The 21,522-nt window shown below is 39.5% G+C and overlaps 1 protein-coding gene across 1 annotated transcript; it reads left to right on the top strand.

The window, feature by feature from the left end:
• Positions 1-14,284: 14,284 nt before the first annotated feature.
• LOC147422149 (uncharacterized) lies at positions 14,285-21,143 on the top strand. The gene is made up of 3 exons (XM_086503022.1): positions 14,285-15,313; positions 15,503-15,936; positions 21,056-21,143. The coding sequence occupies exons 1-3, from the start codon at positions 14,285-14,287 to the stop codon at positions 21,141-21,143; spliced, it is 1,551 nt and encodes a 516-aa protein (XP_086359148.1).
• Positions 21,144-21,522: the final 379 nt, after the last annotated feature.

Below are 21,522 nucleotides of genomic sequence, written 5' to 3'. Positions count from 1 at the left end.
AACTCATGAGACGTGGTGTGCCCTCGCTTATCATACCTGCTAAAAAGAAACAAGAACTTCATGGGCCTGCTCTTGTAAGCAGGGCATTCAAGGTGATGTGCTATGGGATTTCCCCCAAGATCGCATGCAGCTTGTGGACTAGCAAATTACCTCATTAGTCTATGTCCTCTCATGCAGCCAGCAAGCAGCATTAGGTTTTTCTCGCCTCTTGTTGCAAATGAGCAAGGTGTGGCACTCATGCAAATCCAAATGTAGCTTAATGTAGCTAAATGATCCCAGGTGGGACGCGCGTGCTCAAGCAGTAGAGAGTGTACATGTTTAATGGGAGAGACATACCTCCAAGAGAAGAGGGCGGTTACTGCAATCGTCCTTGAAGCAGCCAAGATTGCACAGTAGAAGCTCTAAGCACAGTAGACCTTGAGCACGCGCACGAGAGAGAGAGAGAGGCGGGGGGGGAGGGAGGGGGGGAAGAGGGTGTTTGAAACTGCCAACTACTCATGAAACAAAGTGGGTGTGTGAAGGCTGAATTTTTCAGTATAACTTTTTTTAGAATATAAATTTGGACGTCTGAAATAGGGCACCAGTGACCACACCCCCAGTGTCATGCTATGCTATTAAATTATATCACATATATAGCTGTCCACATATTCATGCTTTCACCCATTGAAAGTGAGGCTCAATTATAAGCTCCAGCCTAAGGTTTGAGTCTTAAAGTTTATGCTTTTGTTTCAAGCCTGAAACTTAAGTCTCAAAGTTTAGGCTTATGTTTCAAGCTTAAAACATAAGCCCTAAGTCCCTTTTAGTTTTTATCATTCACTATGTGAAATTTTTTTATATTATACGAGCTTAAGACCTATTTATAAAACCCTTTATCTATGAGTTTTTCAAGGTATGATCCATTTTTCTTCATAATCTATAAGTATTTTTCTATTTGTAAAAATCTTTTTCTATAACGTTCATGAGGCTAGACTCACATGGTAGTGATACACTAACATACAAAGGCAAAAGTCGAACTTAAGTTTGACGGTACAAAATAACTTTCAATATCTTGCTAGAGATTATGACTCTTTCTTAACATATATAGTTGCTACAATAGGATATGAAATTTTGAGCCTCACTTGGAACTACTGAGGTAGGATTCTATGCCAAGGACTTTTGTTGTTGAAACTCATACACACGATAATGTGATGGTCACCTAGCGTGCTATCTATTTGACATTTGGAGGTGATAATCAAACTTAAGTTTATGCCTAAGGCTTAAGTCTTAACCTTAGGCTTATGTTTCAAGTGTAAGGCTTAAGTGTCAAGCCCTTTCTAGTCTCAACGCATTCACTATGTATAAAAGTATTATATTGTGCACATCCAAGGCCTTTTTAAAAAACGTCTTACCTGTTACTGTTTCAAGGTATGATCCCTTTTACTTCATAGTCCGTAAGTATTTTTGTTATTTGGAAGATTCTATTGCTACAATGCTCATGAGACTAGCCTAACATGGTAGTGCTCATGAGCCTGGTTTCACATGGTAGTGCTACACTAGCATGTGGAGGCAAGGCTCAAACTTAATTTTGAGCCTACAAACTAAATTTCAATTCTTTGTTAGGTACAAAGACATTATGAGTTTCACATAACATATGTAAGTGCTACACTAGGATATAGAGTTTTAAGCTTCACTTGGATAACTCAGCTAGGACTTTTGTGATTGAAGTTCATACATTAGTGCTTCACTAGCTCTCCTTGTTAGGCTTGAGCTTAAGTTTGAGCCTCATTAGTGTTTGGTAATGCTAATTTTTGTCTCACCAAAACCAAAATTTCTTATTCTTAATACACATCTGCATGTTAGCTATGATCTGTGAATTGGCACTTTAAATAGAAAACATGAGCTTTGTGATGGCTCAAACTCAGGTTTGATCCCCCCATGATTTTTTAATGGTAGATGTACATAGATACCACTCAATCAAAAACAATTATATCTACAAAAAATGACATACTTTTAGAGAAAGACAGAAGATAGTATTTAGAGAACAGTGTCTAAAGGACCTAAAGTTTCACAATTGATCAACTCAATACACTATCCTACCTTTTTACACTTTAGGAGTTTGTTGGTACATGATAATGGAATGCATCAATAAACCTAGTATCACAAATACTCTAAGAATCATTCTCACCTTTTTCATCATCTACAATGTCTTGAGGGGCTCGATAATCCTCCTGTGCATCCTCATTGCCTGCACCATGATCTTCATTATCTTTAGCATTGTCTTTTGCACACTCAAAATCCACAACTGGACTAATTTCTCCAACATTGTCGCCCCCCCCCCCCCTTTTATGGTCAAAATCTATAGCTTCTTGAACTTCGCTATCATCTGTGTTGTCTTCATTATGATTGTATTCATTTCCATTAACACCCTCTCCATTGGTTTGTTGCTCATCAATGTCAAGATTGTTAAGGGATTCTTTTTCTGTATCATGAAACTCCATTGTTTGTCTTGCAAGTGATGCTTGACTTGCACCACACCACTTCTGCAAGGACAGACTTCTCTCCAAAAGAAAGAGCATTGAGATTCTAACTCCATTGCTTCAAAATCACCTTTACATAGAGCAATAACCCTTCTCTTCTTCAACAAGCTTTTGCTCCAACAAAACTCCACCGCAAGAAAAATCTAAAACATAGCTTTGCTCAAACAAAACCCTGTGATGATAAATAGGGCCAATAGTGAAGTTTCTGTCAATAAATTTGTGATCCTTGCCACAAGATCCTGAGAATGTATGCAATTTTCCAATAGCCTCAAACCTATCAACCTTGCTAACGAAAAGAGCAACCATTGTAGTGTCCATAGTTCCATCTATCCATGAGTCATCTCTTGTTGCTTGGATATCTCCATATTCAATATGAACCTTAGTTGACTGGCTAGAAACCCCTTAAACAAGCATTAATATTGATGAAATCAATGAAACACACTAGCACATATTCATATTGTGCATTCAATGTGTTTAGATTGAATGCCAAATTTGCAAAAAAATATGTAGAGAGATGTTCTTTAGTACCATGAATATCCAAGATGACCAATTGAAATAGTACATACTCTGTATTGAAAAATTCTTTGATCTTCCTCATATCAAGCACACTTCCTTGATTCTCCAAGGAATATAGTCATCTTAAGATATTATACCCATATTAGCTCTATAAAGATGATTGAGGAGAGTTACTACACTTTTTGGAAGTGATGGTGAAGTCTTCTTTGCTCTGTTGAGGAATTCCTTGACATAGTACTGGCTATAGATCGTCATTTGATTGTACTCATGCTCTCTTAGCTTATACTTCTCAGAAACTTTCTCCCAAGATAACTTTTCCCTTGTCAAATCAAAGAAGAATAAAATTATTGCTTCTTTCAACACTCGATCTGTTTTTAACTTCCAAGCCGTCTCATCCATCTCCATTCTATGAGGGGTATGCTTGGCCTTCTTTAGCAAGATGGTTTTCTCTAGGATTTCATTTTGCAGTTCAAGAACTTCTCTACTCTCGAGGCACTTGAACAATGTATGTGCTAGTGTTGCTATGCCAGGTGCTTGTCGAATCTGACCATCCTTCATAGTTAAAAATTTAGGATTTTCATTGGAACCTTCTTCGATCGTTTCTCCCTTTGTATTTGGTAGCAAGCCTCGAGCATATTCTTTCATAATCTTGACCCAACTCTTCCACATATCCCCATCACATAGAAGCAAATGCAAGTCGGACTTAACAAATCCCTTTTGAAGTGTGTGCTTTGTGGTCTCAACAAAGGTCTGCAAAACTAAATTTTCCAACATCAATATTGACAAGGCACTAACTTGTGGGGTTGTAGTTTGAGCGTGGCCACATTAAATTGTATCTTGATATGCTCACATGCATCTATGCAAAATCCCAAAAAAATGGGTATATGTAAGTGGTGCTTAAACTTTAGTGCTAGAGCCTCATATGCAAATGACACTAAAGCTTAAGTTCAAGCCTCACTTTAATTTTTAAATGATCACATGGAGGGCATGCTTGAGCCTATGATAGACTCTCTCTTACAAATAAATATTGATAAAAGACTCATATTCATGTTTTCAAAGAATCAAGCAAGTACCTTCCAAGACTTCAAGTCCTTCCAAGACTTCAAGTCCTTCTTGGTTTGATTGACATCAGGTGTGGTGGCTTAGAAGGATAACCATTTTCATGCCATTGTGCTCATGCTTGCATAAGCTAGTCAAGAAATGGCTCCTTTTGTATTTACTTTGCAATAGATAGATTCACATCTTTGGAGATTTTGCGAGAGATCTTTGGTGGGCAATCAAGGATAATCTTTGATCGTCTATATTTGAATTGCTGACGCAATTGAGGGGTAACCTTTGCAACTTTCTCACCCTGTAAATTGTTTGAAACACTAATGGAGTGTTGTCTAGAGATTATCCAATAATCAACATTGTGAACATCCTCTTTGGCAAGTTTGTCAAGAGCATATTCTTTGGAAGGATCATAAGGCATCAAAATTGCCAATATCTATTCTTGCTTTAGTTCTTGAATAAAGTCTAAAGTCAAAATCCTGAACCAATCTAAATTCAATACACATAGTTTGATGGAGCAGGAAAACACCTTGTCATGTCAATGTTAAAGACTTCATCAATCCCAAAAGGATAGAATCCCTTCTTGATTTCTAAGGAGGCAAGTGCCTTGTTATCTTTTGATGGAGTTTCCATTTCCATCAACTCCTCTTCAAAAACCTGTTTTTCTCTCACACTCTTTTTCATCTTCCTCTTTGCTAGTTTTTGTCGATCTTCTTCAAGAGTAGAATCATCCTTTGTCTTTCTTTCTTGTGAGTCCTTGTGCATCTTGCTCTTGTGAACCTTCTTGCTCCTCTAAATTATTATTGGTGGTAGTGATTGAACGTTGCCTTCCAAGTCTTTCTAACTACGTTCAATTAATCCAACGGTCTCCCTTAGCTAGCCTAAAAGTGCACTAATATACCACTCACTTACTACTCCCAAGCCCATTTTAGCAGATTTATGGATATACGTTCGTAACTAACATATCTTGCTAATTTTTTGTAGTCCAAAAATGCATGTCCTCCTAGTCTCATAGTCCAACGCTCACAAAGGTACTAATTTCACTCTATACGCATCCCAAAGTTTTTTATTTATGATTTAAAATAATGTCAGGCTCGCTAATTAACATACTCTTGGACAAAATTTATTACACCAAGATATCTTTCAGTTATAACTTTCACTAACTTTTTCCTTGTATATAGCAAATTGACTATCACACAGTTCCAAACACGCAAAATGATAAGATAATAACAATTTTATGACCAAATTTCCAGCTTTTAACACACAAATTCCAAAGCACTAACAACTTTTGTACTCAAGACACTCATTTTGCTCCTAAAACTAACAAAATCAACAAAATCTCAGTGAAAATATTTCCAAAATCTAAACATTCCAAGTCCAAATCCCCAAAATGCTATTAAATGTGCAAATTTATGCCAAGCATTCCCTTTCCAAACATATTTTCATGTATATGAACTTAAAATAGCACTGTTTTCTTTTAAGATTGCAAAACCACTATCTAAAGATTCCATTTTCAAATCTTTTTCAATTTGTCTTTAAGTGATGCAAACATTGTTATGTTTAAATTTGAAATGTTTTTTTTTTAAGAAAAGAGAATTTTCATATGTTTTTTAATTCTTAAAACAGCTCGACTAACCACGATTCGCTTCAAAAATTTCCAAAATTCTTGCGACTACGGCCCTTCCATCATTCACGAATTTGCAGCCACATGGTTTGCTTCGCTCTGATTCCACCTCGCAAACGAAACACATACGCACTATGGTTTGCTATCTTTCTCTTCCTTTTCCGAACCTCTATCTAGAATTCACTCAATTTTCCTCTTTCTCTCTCCACGTTTTTTGCTTCTCTCTCTCAAGTTAGACACACACACACTCTATAATTAACTCACACATAGGCACAATCAAGCTTTCATACACAGAAGTACACAATCAAACACTCAACTTTAAACATCTACACAATCTCATGCATCATCCACACACAAATGTTTTCATTTTCTCTCTCTAGTAAACACACACATACACAAAAATTGACACACACACTCTCCCTCTATCTCGCTCTCGAGTGGCTCTACAAGCCTACAATCATGACAGAAATCTCTCTCTCTCTCTCTCTCTCTCTCTCTCTCTCTCTCTCTCTCTCTCTCTCTCTCTATATATATATATATATATATATATATATATATATATACGTGACGTTCGAGATCAGGAAACGGCCAACCTTCATGCATTAAATAAAATTGGTTTTAAAACAAAGGTTTTTAAGCGCCCATTCACACCCTGCCTTGACCGACTTCTCCTTACAGGCTCGCTACACGTTACAAGGCAGCCTCCGCTTCAACTGTTGCATTGTTTCCAATCAGAAAATGATTAACCATGCAAAAGTAATGTCAAAGAAAAACTTCTTTAATTGATACTCATAGTCCCCGTACACCCTCATCTCATTTTGGGAGATAACTTTTGACATTGTAGGGACAATCCCATTAGATCTCAAAAATCTATGCCATCAAATATCAAGCCTTGAACTCAAATCCTTCTTCTCTTTCTCATTCCTCTTTAACGTCGTTAAAGCAATCCCAAAAGAGCTCAAATATCTATACAACAGTAGCTATCCTTGCTTTTGGTTATTAATGTAGATAGCAGACGTCTCTCTCTATCTAGCTTGGACTCTATAGAGGGTAACCCTCTTTCACTTTCTCTCTCTCTTCTTATCCGCCCAATCGGTCATGGAATTAACATGATGCCTAATCTAGTACTATGGTCACAATTTAGGAAAACGTTTGCTATGAACGTGTTTTCAAATGGTACTGTTGACAAATATTATCAACGCAAAATTAAACTCACAAAATAGCTTAAAGACAATCATAATGCAGCTAGTTAGACATGCATATGCTCTAGAATGCCCATGCAGTTCTCAATTTATCCCAAATTTGGTACAAAATATGAAAATATATTGGGGTCTATATTCCTCCCCTACTGAAATGTGAAGTCGTCCTCGATGAACAAAAATATCTTCGACACTGTAAATGAACTTCTTTAGAGTGATAGATTTGCTAGTGTTAGAGATATCATCGTTTTGTAGGTTCACTTCTTAAGGTTGACACCCTCAAAGAGTCTTTGTGCCCCATTCAAGTCGCTTTCCTGAGTATTGACATTATATTAGTGCTAGAAAGCTATGTTACGTATGTCCATCGTGGTGGCCCGCTAACATTGGGGCCATTAATTGCCCGGGGAATGCAATCCTTAGGTGGTGAGTGACCTGGTTGTAGCTTTTAACTTATAGACTTTTGATTTTGATTTGCAATTCATTTACACTTTAGTAATCAAGCAGCTAGACACAGGGTTTAGTACTTTGCAAAGGCTAGATGTTGAGGACTTGCTAGGTACACTCTTAAGAGTGTGTGAGTGAGATAGAAAAGCATTTCATTTTTCATATTCTCTGATGCTTTGCAAGTATTGTTCCATATTCCATTTTTCTTCTAGTTTTGCATTGTTGTTGATTTTTAGTCATAGGATTTAACTCTACAATTAGAAGTAGGTTGGGTAACATCTATAACCATCAAATTGAGCAAAAAGGATTAGGAAAAAAGCTACCTAAACTTATTTTGGTGTCCGAGACCATAAACTATGAAATTTTAGAAATTTGATGGTTAGGGCTCAAAACCAAATACGAACCAAAAAAAAAGGTGGAAAAAGGGGTGAACCAAGCTTAAGAAAGCTGATTCAGAAAGCTTCAAAACCAAAATGTGCAAAAACATGGATCGTGATCCATGACCCCCTAAGGCAATTTGGCCAAAAAATGATACCAAAGGGTTCTCTGGGGTTCCAAATCTCTAGATATTCACTTTTGGTGGAAAATTGACACATCATACCCTTCCAAATCAAGAAATTGGACAGAAAGTACATAAACCTTGGAGCTAGACAAAAATTGGGACCTTTTGACTTTTTGGTGTCCAAACTAAAAGAAAAAGTGAAAATATGACTTCTACAGGCGATATGCATACAATTGACCAAATTTTGTGACCAGATGAGGTGGAACATGGATCAAAATCCATGACCCCCTAAAGCATATGAGGCCGAGATTTAGGCAGTGAGTTGACATCGTTTGGAGCAACTTTTGTGAAGGTCATTATAGTAAGAAACAACAAAAAATTGACCAAAACATCAAAATACAAACTGCAAGTCAAAATCACAAGTAGCCACAACATTTTTCTTTTGTTAAAAAGAAAGGTTTTCAAATCCAAAAATAAGTGGATAGGTAAACTCCATAAACTTCAAGTAATCACTAAACCAAGTTTGGAGTTCAGACCTGATGGAACATGGATCGTGATCCATGTCCCCCTGCTAGACTTTGGGGTTGTGACCTTACAACTTGGTAACAGAGACCCACAAAAAGAACTTATTCAAAAACAAGGGTACCAAAAAAAATTAAGAAGAGGATCAAGCAAGGCTAGAGTCAATTAAGAGCAAAAACTACCAAACAGACTAGCAAAGTGGATTTTGGGAGACCTCAGGGAAACTAAACCACCTAGAAATCATATAACAGGGATCAAGAGAAACTGTGAGAGACCTGTGTACCAAGTTTCAGGTTATTTTGACACTGGGGTACATGGATTGTGATCCATTACCCCTATCACATGAACACCCTAGAGTGATACCAGAGTTAGCACTAGTCCCTGGTAGCATGGTGTTTTTTTCAAAATTCAATTTGGAGTTGATTTGTGCATGTTTCAAGCAAAATAGAAGTTTGTGTCAAAAGTTTGATAAAATCCCGATTCCAGTAGATTTTGACCAACTCATCCGCGTTGTAAAGATATAGCCACCAAGTGATTTTTTTGAGGTTCTTGGAGTCAAAGTTACAACAATTAGCTCTTAATTGGTCCAGGGTTAAATGCACAATAAAAGGTAACAAGTCAGGTTTATACAAGCTTCATTTTCTTGATGTATTTACAATCATGCAAAATTTATCAAAGTAGAAACCCTAGCATTAGAAACCAACTAAGCCATACTTCAACCAAGGGTAGTGTCAATTAAGGGACCATACCTACCTTAGAGCCAATATTGGAGGAAGGTCTGTCTGATACTTCTTCGGATAGATCATATACCTATATGGATGAGGGATCCAAATGTGTGAGTTTCAAGGAAGAAACCAAAATGGGAGCGGGATAAATGTAGCCCACAACAAACCTGAAACTTTTGCACCTACAATATTAGTTTGAAAATGAGCATGGTACTCAAATCTATAAAGACGATATGGATTGCTACTGTGTTAAAATTGAAGAGAGGTCTAGTGAGCTTAAGCTCGTAGTGTCCGTAGATTATAGTGGCGATTGATATTTTGATGAAGAGGGGAACATGTGTGTAGTTGTGCTTAATTCCTTTATTATGGAAAAGTGAGGATTAATAATCACAAAAGAAAAGGTTGACGTAGAGGTTGAGGAGAAGCTACTAAAGCTGGACATTCCTAATGTCAAGCTTAGACGAATAAATGTGTCTACTTACATGAACACTGACAATACTCATGTGCACTTACATAAGTATGGTAACATAGAGAAAATGCTCTAGTACAGGTGTGAGATTCCCAACATGAGGGAGTTAACTGAGCAAAAATGCTTGTATGTATTTGTGTTTGAAGTCAAGAGAGATACACAGATCATCATGTTAGACAAGTATGGTGAGAAGTGTTTGGCAGTGAGTCGTGAACGAGCTCAAGGAAAATACATATTGGGGAGTCAATCCATCAGTACTATGTCACGCCTAGCCACATATCTACTATCTCAAAAGCAACACGACCAAAAACTATGAGAGTAAATCCTCTAAAATCTCATTTGGGAGACTCTATCAATTGACCACACCACTTTAAACGGAGACCAATGGGATCTCTGGGTTCTATGTCTCTACATCAAGATAATGATATCCTAGACATGATTTTTAGCACAAGGGTATCAGATATCAAAATCAAGAGTTGGTATGTAAAACCTAAGAGAAGGGTGACTATTTGAACCCCTTCTAGAGCACTTGTTAATGGTTATGAGACAAGAGATGTATTGGTAGAGAATCTAGAATGATTAGAATGATATCAAAAACTCAAAGATTGCAACCTTCTCAAGTGGCTAAGTGCATGCCAAAGAAGTACAATGGATTGGGAGATCCAAACGAGCACTTTTCCATTTTTAAGTCTTAAGAGAGGAACAAATAGCAAATTTTCACACACAATACAAGGGATTTGGTTTAACATTTGAGGGACGGTGTTGACTTGGTTCCATTCACTAAATAATAGAGATTTCTTTAACATTGATCAACTCTTACGAGAGTTTGCTAAGGAATTCTCTAAGAGAGGAATCAAACACAACACAATTTCCCAAATTTATGCTTTCAAATCAAAGGAAAATTAAAAGGTGAAAGAAGCTTCACTTCGCTTCAAGCAATACATTGAAAGGTTTCCAATGCAAGAGGTACCATAGGAACGATCGCTTGTTGGTTCTCTTTAACGAGGGCTTGAGAAATAAAACTCTCAAAAAGGACTTACATGAGCTAGATAAGGTAACTAAGGGGGCGTATGAGAAAACTAACACATGCAAACAACTTAAAAACTAGGGATTTTGTATCTGTTGTGGAAGGGATCACCTGCTCATACATTGCGCAAGAATCTTGACAACAAAATTAAACCTGCAAAAGAGGATAAGGAAGAACCATGGACTATGGGGATTATCGCGAAAACAATGAATGAGGCTTAATCCCTAGAGATGCAGCCAAATCTTGAAGTAGACAAGTCGTGGCCACAATCACTGTGGGAGAGACAATTAGAAATAGAAAAGATGGAAGTATCACATTGCTATTAGCACCAATCCTTGAAGTCAACATGGACCATGAGATCTATCCGGGAGATATTCAGTCGTTGTATTAGCACGAATCCTTGAAGTCAACATGGACCATGAGATCTCTCCGTGAGATATTTAGTCGTTGTATGACGATGCAGAAATGAAGATATCTACGGAGAGTAAACTTGCGACCATCAGAACTTTTCCGTCCTTTATAGGGGAATATGAGGCAAAATTTAAAGTGAGAATTGTGCCATGACAATGGAATTCTATTCCATGGGTGATGGATACAAAGATCTTACATGATCTACGATCTTCTCCTATAAGATGCACAATCACTCTTGCAAATCTTTTGAAAATCATACCATATTGGTGGGGACAAATGAGCAAAAATATGGAAAAGATGCGATTGAAGATCCATCCAAACGATGACTTCATGGACGAAATTAAAGAAACAAATTATCCTAAGAAACCCAAAGCAGAACCTATCCCAGTCAATAAGGTAGGCAACTTTGCGAAGGAGAAGAAGGAAACACCATCTTACCCTTGGAATACAAAGCAATAAAGATGATACTGATACTTGATAGTGGGGCCAGAGCAGCCATCGCTACAAAAGGAATCTGGAAAAAATGGGGGAGACTAGTTCTTAAAAAAACATGCATGAAATTTCAACTAGTCGACGAGTGTGGAGAAACCTTTAGGAATGTTGGAACAAGTCATTGTATATGAGCATACCTTTGTTGTAATAGATTTCAAAAAAGGCAACAACTTTGAAGTTATTTTGGGACGACCATTCACACGACAACTCAAGATGGTTCAAGATTGGGGCTATGACCACCTCTACTTACGGCACAAGGGAATCACAACTAGGGTTAACACAAAGGACCATAGTTATAGGGATGTAAATCGAACCCCGATAGAAGACTTTTCTATCACAACAGATGCTGAACACAGTTTCTTCCTTGGTTAGTCAGGGGTGCGCATATTTGGATGTGCGGAGCATCAAAATATGGAACTCTAAAAAGGGAGGAGTGCGTCCTAGAGAGCTCAGTAGAAGATAATTACTACGTGAAGGAACCATTTGATGTGTCAATGCTATGCATTGACACATCAATGCTATGCATCTCTCCACCTACCTAAAACTATCAAAGTCAATGATTTAAAATACTCAAATTGAGCTAAAAGCGTCCAAGAGGGAAACCATAATCAGTTTGGGACAAGCCAATGTCTCAATTAACATAAATGGAAACCACTACATCGTTTCCACATCATGGTTGAAATAGATCTCAATGAGAGAATCATTTTGGGAGTTTTTGGATGCGCACTTACAAGGTTGTTCCACATTGGCAAGAATACATGATGAATTACTATATCAAGGATAAGCCGTATGTTACACCCTTCACACAAACACATCACATCTGGGGTGAACAATAATAGCATTTAGATGACTCTAGCGCAAGAGACGAGTTACACACATCTTGACAAGAATTACTTGCAAGTAATCGCAAAAGAAGGGGTAAAAAAGTTTGGATATAGAAGGCAATCATGGCATCAAAGCCACAGAAGACATGGATACCCAAAACAATGCTTGCTAATCAATATTTTCCCTTGCCGCTGTCGTGCAGCTCCGCTTCCATGATGGAAAAATTATCAGAAAGATGCAGGTCGAGCTTATTTGAAGCTTACTTGATGAATGATCGGGATTCGGTGTTCAAGGCTTGGTAACAAGCTACCTTTATGAGTAATGTATGCCAGATTCAACTTTTAAGGGCCAATAATTGTTTTTTATGATGCTAAAAGTGGATATCCTCCAAGCTGACAAAATGGGAGTTTATGGGTTGGAATTATAATACTCGGAATGTTGTTCATGCTTGTCTTTACGGCTCGCTGATTGGAGTCCGGATGGAGAAGTTATGGCCAGTTTATCATTGTCGAAGTTCGGTTTCGTTGGTGTTTGGACTTGCCTCGAGATGTGTGCCAAGGGATTTGAATTCAACTTAGTTGGGGTTTGATTAATAGAGCTCAAAAAGGGCTCTGCATGTGCTTAACAAAGCTCAAATCGAGCAATAAATGCTCAACTCATGGGCGTTTAATTCTCGTTGCAATTATGGACAACTACGACGATGCTTGGTTGGTTTTACACACCGGCGTTGAAAGTTGAGCTGAATTTACTTTTAATATGGGTGTGAACCCATGCAATTAAAGGGAAGCCTAGGGACACTCACGGCGCCATGACTGTCCCCAAGATATGAGGATGTTTATTACGCAAAAGGAGGGCAAGAAGAAAAGGAGATTTTCGAAGACAAAAGGAAGGCGCTCATGCATGCCTAGGCTTAGCTTTGGAAAGAAAAAAGAAGTCACGCTTGGGCTTAGCTTGGGAAAAAGGAAAACAAAGGGCTGGAAGGTTTTTTCTTATGCTATGGTTTTTGGAGATTGGGAACACAGCACGTTTTCTTTTTTTTAACTCTTATGTTGTGCTTTGGGGAGGGGAAGTTTTCTATGCATGGTGGGAGCTTGCAAGAGGAAAGCAAGGCTTCGAGCTCTCACCTTCTTGCAAGGGATCTCTCTCTCTCTCTTCTCTCTCGTTCCCAGTAAGCAAGGAAAGGCATCAAGGATTGGAAAGCATGGAAAGAAGGAAGATGTTCTCGCTCTCTCATGCTCGAGAATCAAGAGCAAGAGGGGATTCCAAGGGAGGATAGAGCAAGCCAAAGAGGAGAAGGCAGATCCAGGTCGAGGCTTGAGCAGGCAAAGGCAAGAAGAAGGGATTTACAAGCGAACGGGAAGCTTCAATTAAGCAAGCAGGCTTGAGATAGCGAGCTGGGTCTTGAACCAAAGCAAGAGAAGAAAGCAGGAGAAGGCATGCACGGTAAACGAAGCAAGGAAAGAAGTAGGAGGAAGTTAAAACTAGAGAATGGCAATTAAGCCGGTCCAAAGCACTGATGATCGAGGCAGTGAACCGAATTGAAGACTGTAGAATCCACGAGCAATCGAAGCAGATAAAGCAACATGAGGGAATTTCTATCACTGTCATCCATTAGAGATTGAATTAGTATTTTGTTAAGTTCGGTGTCGTTAACGGTCTAGTTAATCCTGTAAATGGGAGCTTAAACTGCTAGTTAGCAGCTGATCCAAGTGACGGACGGCGCTGTTAACAGCCCGCCTTGACTAAGGACTAAATTGTACTCAAAGTAATATTCAATTAATTGATGATTGCGGTGATTGGCAGAGCTGTCATTGTCTCTTGTTCTCTCTCTTTCACACCTCCCACAGCCAGAGGCCCGGCGCCTGCCCGGCTCACGTAGCGAACACATATCCCTCGACATCTTTGGTGAACCCGACGCGAAACGAGCCGGGGTGGGAGATGCAGATGAAGATTCCAGCGGAGATGAAGAAATTATTTGAAGAATTTATCACACATGTTTCTAATGGGAAATCAGGAGTTCCAGATTTTTCCAAGATGATGCAAGGATCATTGCATGAAGTAGAAGCCGTGGAGACAAAGAAGCAGATAGAAGAAGCTTTAAATGCAGCATTGGATGCAGTATGCAATGAAAGACAAATGTTTGATGGTGAATATGATCCAAAAGGCTACCTAGAGTGTTATGAGCAAGAAATGAAGCGTGAAAGAGTGCCAGAAGTTCAGATGATTGCAGAGTTTGAACAGCTTGTGTGTGACGATATTAAGGAGCAAGTTCAAGTTATTGCAAGAACATATGCAGATAATTGGGATTCTTTTGTAGAAGCAATTTTACAGGGATTCTCAGTGAATAAAGACCTGAAGCTTCAAAAAATTGAAAGCAGACAAGATGAGGAGCCATTTTTCTTAATGCAAAAAGCATATCATACAGGTGATCAATATTCTATCCGAGCTAAGTTAGAATCTGTTATTGATGCATGTCTTCTAGAAGACGAGACATTATTGCATGCAGATGATGATTTCATAGTAGATACTGTTTATGCTCGATTGGGATTGTCTTCTTTATTCCAAAGCAGATATGACTCTATGGATGCTAAGCATGCAGTCATATCCTCTCAAAGTGACATAAATGAGGAAGCAGGTTTCTCAGAGCTAGTACATGGTTTGCATACAAGCATAGTTGCTAGTAGTGATCAAGAAACATGTTTGTCAAAGTCAATATGTGATGTGGATGCTCATATGGAGTGCTTTCTGCGTGTAGACCATGAAGAGAATGCTTATGCAGCATTACATGCAAAAGCAATTGTTTTGGATGATGCTATACAAGAGGGTTTCATGTCTATGGCTGCATTTCAGGACACTGGTGATGATGTAGATGTATTTGATGCTCAACCATATGTATTTGATGTGAACCAAGACACAGATTATGATTATGGAGATGCATATTCAGAGGGGGTGATGGATGATGATCAGTCTATGACTGCTACAGGTTACAGGGTTTGCTATGATGATGCTATGGAAAAAGAAATCGATGCTATCTTTGTAATGCATACTGAGATTTGTGCTATTGAAGTGGAAAGATATTTGAATGGGAGTGTGAAGCTGCCATAACAATTTGTGTCTATGTACAAAACATGCGATGAGGTTTTTTGTGATGATACTCATAGATTAGGTGGTTCTTCCAAGGAGGAAGATATGGAGCTTATGGATCTGCTTGATGATGTGTTAGAGGAATTTCGAGCTCCTTGTGACAAAAGTAGTGAAGAACATCCTACAACATATGATGAAGAGCTTATGATGCTTTTGGATGAGGCTCTAGAGGAGTTTGTGCCTAATACAGAATCCAGCCATGCAGCGTTTGTGGTATCAAATGAAGTGATGGCATTCAATGACTCACAAATGAAGATTGATATTTTGGAAACCATAGTGATTGAATTCATTTTGCCTCTGGGTTGTGCTATGATGGGAATTTGGGACCTTTTGTTCCTATGCTATGAGAAAGTTTGTGAAGATGCAATATACTTGAAATATGATCATCCACTACCTTATGACCCAGGAGGTTATCATGCTAGCTATGATTGCTATCAGTTACTTTATATTCCCTATGATCCTGGAGGATGGTACAAATTTTTTAAAGGAATGCTCACAATGGGACAGATGATTGGGTTCCCGTTTGATCCCGGGGGCTACTTGCAGATTTGAAGAGTACCAGCTATCTGATGAAGCAGGTTTCATGGTACAAATTTTTGTTTTCTAGATCTACGTTAAGTCAGAAGAGTTTTCGGTTATGCAGTCAATAAGATTACATGGTTGGCTTCCAGTTGACTTCTTTGGATAATCGATGAAGTATCTTCACATCTATTGAGTTGGTTCTACTAACAGAACTTGAAGTAAAGGACTTGACGGCCATTCCGTGTGCAGACAGAGTAAAACATACTTAAGCTTGACAGGGTTCCTTAAAGAGAGCTTAATGGTCAAGCCGTTGTTATGAAAATAAGACGTAGCTAAATAGATTTTTTGAGTAGATTACTTAATGGAGAGAGAGATAGATTTCACACACAAGAGATTATAGAGTAGAGAGAGAGAGAGAGAGAGTACACACGATATACGTGGTTCACCCAATGTGGGCTACGTCCACGGAAAAGCAGCCACTCAATGGCTTTAGCACTTCAAAAGAAGAAGTAGTTTACAAAGGGATTATACCCTTAATAGAGCTCCCGCCTTGCTTCATTCTCACCACCTCACACTCACCTTGTTGCATCAACTTCACACTATGAAATGTGTGTAGAAATGGCCTCCTTTTATAGGCCAAAAGGGCTGCCCTCTCTTATGAGAGACAGCCATGTGTAGCCGCCCTTGTGCGAATAAGTCCAAATCGGACCCTCCAATCCGCCGATGTGTGGCCGCCCTTGAGAATACAAGTCATCTTTTGAATTCGGCCACCGGCCACCGGCCATTGACTTCCGACCACCGACCACCGGCCATTGACTTCCGACCACCGGCCATCGGCCATTGACTACCGGCCACCGGCCAACCGACCGGTTGTTTTCGGACCCCTTTCCGGCCGTCGTCCGGCCATAATATTCCGGCGAAAAAAAAGTATCGGGGGCCTCCGCCCCCGAGGCCTTTAAAGTTGCCCCTAATTCTTGTCCGTGAAAATTTTGGTTTCCGGTGAGTGATTTTCCTTCACGCACAATGGCTTCTCCTCATAATGGGGGCCTTACAAATGTGCGCTTTTACCACAGAAAATTACAAGGGTAAATCAGGCTCCATACTTAACAATCTCCCACTTGGAGACTGATCTCCAAACCAAACCTGTGACTGCTTTCCATTCTGGCTTCTTATCCTTGAATGCCGATTGAAGATGAGCAAAAGCTCAACTTCTCCTTGTTGACCACCTTTGTAAACATGTCTGCAGGATTTTCACTTGTATGCACCTTTCCTAGCTTTAGTTGTCCCTCTTCCAAAAGAGTGCGTATGAAGTGATATCTCACCTCAATGTGCTTTGTCCTTGAATGAAAGGCTGAGTTCTTTGCAAGATGGATAGCACTTTGGCTATCACTGTACAAGACACAATTGTCTTGTTTGAATCCAAGCTCTTCTAAGAATCTGTGAAGCCACAGAATTTCTTTGCTTGCCTCCGTCATTGCTACATACTCTGCTTCCGTGGTAGAAAGTGAAACCACTTTCTGCAGCTTTGAAGCCTAGCTTATTGTTGTGCCTCCAACCGTGAACACATAGCCAGTAGTGCTCCTTCGAGTATCTTTGTCACCTGCCATATCTGCATCAGCATACCCTTCTAGAAAAATATCAGTTCCTCCAAAATACAAAGCATTTGTTGTTGTCCCTTTAAGATACCTAAGTATCCACTTCACAGCTTGCCAATGCTCTTTACCTGGGTTGACCATGAACCTACTCACAACTCCCACTGCATGTGCAATGTCTGGCCTTGTCCAGACCATAGCATACATTAGAGAACCTACCGCTGCAGCATATGGAACTTTAGACATATAGGCTATCTCCTCTTGTGTCTTTGAACACATATCCTTCGTTAGTTTAAAATGACCAGCCAAAGGTGTAGAAACTGGTTTTGCATTTTGCATTGCAAACCTTTCTAGTACTTTCTTGATGTAATCTTCTTGAGATAGCTTTATTGTCTTCTTCGTCCTGTCCCTTGATATTTTCATACCAAGTATCCTCTTTGCAGCACCTAAATCTTTCGTTGAAAAAGATTTGGACAGCTCCTCTTTTAGGTCTTTGATGTCCTGCATGTTATCACTTGCAATTTACATGTCATCAACATACAACATTAGGATGATGAATTTCCCATCTCCCAAATTTTATGTGTAGACGCAGTGATCCGAGTTGCATCTTGTGAATCCATGATCCAACATCCATCGATCAAACTTCAAGTACCATTGTCTTGATGCTTGCTTTAAACCATACAAGCTCTTCTTTAATCTGCAAACCATTTTCTCCTTACCTTTTACTTCATACCCCTTTGGTTGAAGCATGTAGATTTCCTCCTCTAAGTCACCGTGAGGGAATGCCGTATTTACATCCATTTGCTCGAGATTTAGATCATGAGCAGCCACAAGGCTTAAGACAAGCCTAATTGAGTTCATTTTTACAACAGGAGAAAATATTTCATTGAAGTCAATACCTTTCTTTTGAGAAAAACCTTTTACCACAAGCCTAGACTTGTACCTTTTCTTCCCACCTTCTTCTTCCTTTAGCTTGTACACCCATTTGTTTTGAAGTGCCCGCTTACCTTTAGGCAACTCAACCAACTCCCATGTTTGGTTGCGATGTAGTGAGTCCATCTCCACTTGCATGCTCTTCGTCCATTCTTCTTTGGATTCATGTTGCATAGCTTCTTCATATGATTCCGGCTCTCCAGAATCTGAGATCAAGAGATGGTTGAAGGAAGGAACAAACCTTTCTGGAGGTCTACTTGCTCTTGTAGATCTTCGGGGAATAGGTTGAGGCTCCTCATTTGGTTGACGTTGTTGCACATTGTCACCGTTTGCAGTCCTTGAGTCTTCACCGTCCTCAAGCTCCATGTACTCATCACCTGTTTCTTTTGTTTGTTTTCTTTCCAAGTAATCTTTGTACATATTTTGTTCGTTAAAAATTACATCCCTACTCCTTAAGATTTTACCATCTTCAGGATTCCATAGGCGATACCCAAAGTCTCCTTCTCCATAGCCAATGAAGAAACACTTTTTGGACTTTGCTTCTAGCTTTGATCTTAGGCTTCTATCTATGTGCATGAAAGCCATACAAGCTCTTCTTTAATCTGCAAAGAAGTTGCCCTTGATTCTTGTCCGTGAAAATTTTGGTTTCCGGTGAGTGATTTTCCTTCACGCACGATGGCTTCTCCTCATAATGGGGGCCTTACAAATGTGCGCTTTTACCACAGAAAATTACAAGGGTAAATCAGGCTCCATACTTAACAGCCGTGTGCATCATTAACTGGAGCACTTGAGTCTGGCGGGGTTCACTAAATAGAATATCCATGATTGAATGCTTTGAAGATACGGCAGATACAATTTAGAGATTTTTGATGGATAGCTACCTAATGATTAAGCTACACAATTGATGATAGGGTATAAGCCTTCTCTCATTTTTTTTCATATGTTTACCAGTTACGTGAATTTGATGATGGCAAAGAGCTCAAGGTACCTAAAGAAGATGCAGATTGAAGTGTAGTTGACACAGACCGGAGGCTGTGCAGGTTCAGAGGGGGTGGATGTCGTGCAGCTCCGCTTCCATGATGGAAAAACTATCAGAAAGATGCAGGTCGAGCTTATCTGAAGCTTACTTGATGAATGATCGGGATTCGGTGTTCAAGGCTTGGTAACAAGCTACCTTTATGAGTAATGTATGCCAGATTCAACTTTTAAGGGCCAATAATTGTTTTTTATGATGCTAAAAGTGGATATCCTCCAAGCTGACAAAATGGGAGTTTATGGGTTGGAATTGTAATACTCGGAATGTTGTTCATGCTTGTCCTTACGGCTTGCTGATTGGAGTCCGGATGGAGAAGTTATGGCCAGTTTATCATTGTCGAAGTTCGGTTCGGTTGGTGTTTGGACTTGCCTCGAGATGTGTGCCAAGGGATTTGAATTCAACTTAGCTGGGGTTTGATTAATAGAGCTCAAAAAGGGCTCTGCATGTGCTTAACAAAACTCAAATCGAGCAATAAATGCTCAACTCATGGGCGTTTAATTCTCGTTGCAATTATGGACAACTACGACGATGCTTGGTGGGTTTTACACACCGCCGTTGAAAGTTGAGCTGAATTTACTTTTAATATGGGTGTGAACCCATGCAATTAAAAGGGAGGCATAGGGACACTCACGGCGCCTGACTGTCCCCAAGATATGAGGATTTTCATTAGGCAAAAGGAGGGCAAGAAGAAAAGGAGATTTTCGAAGACAAAAGGAAGGCGCTCATGCATGCCTAGGCTTAGCTTTGGAAAGAAAAAAGAAGTCACGCTTGGGCTTAGCTTGGGAAAAAGTAAAACAAAGGGCTGGAAGGTTTTTTCTTATGCTATGGTTTTTGGAGATTGGGAACACAGCACGTTTTCTTTTTTTTAACTCTTATGTTGTGCTTTGGGGAGGGGAAGTTTTCGATGCATGGTGGGAGCTTGCAAGAGGAAAGCAAGGCTTCGAGCTCTCACCCTCTTGCAAGGGATCTCTCTCTCTCTCTCTTGTCTCTCGTTCCCGGCAAGCAAGGAAAGGCATTAAGGATTGGAAAGCATGGAAAGAAGGAAGATGTTCTCGCTCTTTCGTGCTCGAGAAGCAAGAGCAAGAGGGGATTCCAAGGGAGACTAGAGCAAGCCAAAGAGGAGAAGGCAGATTGAGGTCGAGGCTTGAGCAGGCAAAGGCAAGAAGAAGGGATTTACAAGCGAATGGGAAGCTTGAATTAAGCAAGCAGGCTTGAGATAGCGAGCTGGGTCTTGAACCAAAGCAAGAGAAGAAAGCAGGAGAAGGCATGCACGGTAAACGAAGCAAGGAAAGAAATAGGAGGAAGTTAAAACTAGAGAATGGCAATTAAGCCGGTCCAAAGCACTGATGATCGAGGCAGTGAACCGAATTGAAGACTGTAGAATCCACGAGCAATCGAAGCAGATGAAGCAACATGAGGGAATTTCTATCACCGTCATCCATTAGAGATTGAATTAGCATTTTGTTAAGTCCGGTGTCGTTAATGGCCTGGTTAATCCTGTATCAGGAGCTTAAACTCTTACTTAGTAGTTGATCCAAGTGACGGCGCTGTTAACAGCCCGCTTTGGCTAAGGACTAAATTGTACTCAAAGTAATATTCAATTAATTGATAATTGCAGTGATTGGCAGAGCTGTCATTGTCTCTTGTTTTCTCTCTTTCACACCTCCCACAGCCAGAGACCCGACGCCTACCCGGATCACGTAGCGAACACATATCCCCCGACACCGCATTACAACTTCCCAATTGACTGAACAACAAGTCATAACAACACAGGCGATAGAACTTCAATCGAAAAATGCATTTTTACCAAACTACAAATGGATCCATAAAGCTAACTTGGACAAGCCAAAAGGAGCCAACAACAACAAAATGGGAATGGAGGCCATGATCATCAAATGATAAAACCTTGTTATAGTCTCCTACAAAAAGCTTAGAATGATATAACCTTGTTGTAGTCTCCTACAAAAAGCTTA

The sequence above is a fragment of the Adiantum capillus-veneris genome, chromosome 27 (assembly GCF_014529385.1).
Source record: "Adiantum capillus-veneris isolate H3 chromosome 27, ASM1452938v2, whole genome shotgun sequence".
In the NCBI taxonomy this organism is placed as follows: Eukaryota; Viridiplantae; Streptophyta; class Polypodiopsida; order Polypodiales; family Pteridaceae; genus Adiantum; species Adiantum capillus-veneris.
Note: the sequence above shows the minus strand (reverse complement) of the source record. Positions and strands in the feature narration are given on the sequence as shown.

Bases quoted from the DNA above. Each gene is read 5' to 3' on its own strand.
- LOC147422149 (XM_086503022.1), top strand. From the start codon at position 14,285: ATGAAGAAATTATTTGAAGAATTTATCACACATGTTTCTAATGGGAAA. The intron at 15,314-15,502 runs GTTTGCTATGAT...GGTTCTTCCAAG, and splicing joins TGACTGCTACAGGTTACAGG to GAGGAAGATATGGAGCTTAT. The intron at 15,937-21,055 runs GTACAAATTTTT...ATCCTGTATCAG, and splicing joins CCCTATGATCCTGGAGGATG to GAGCTTAAACTCTTACTTAG.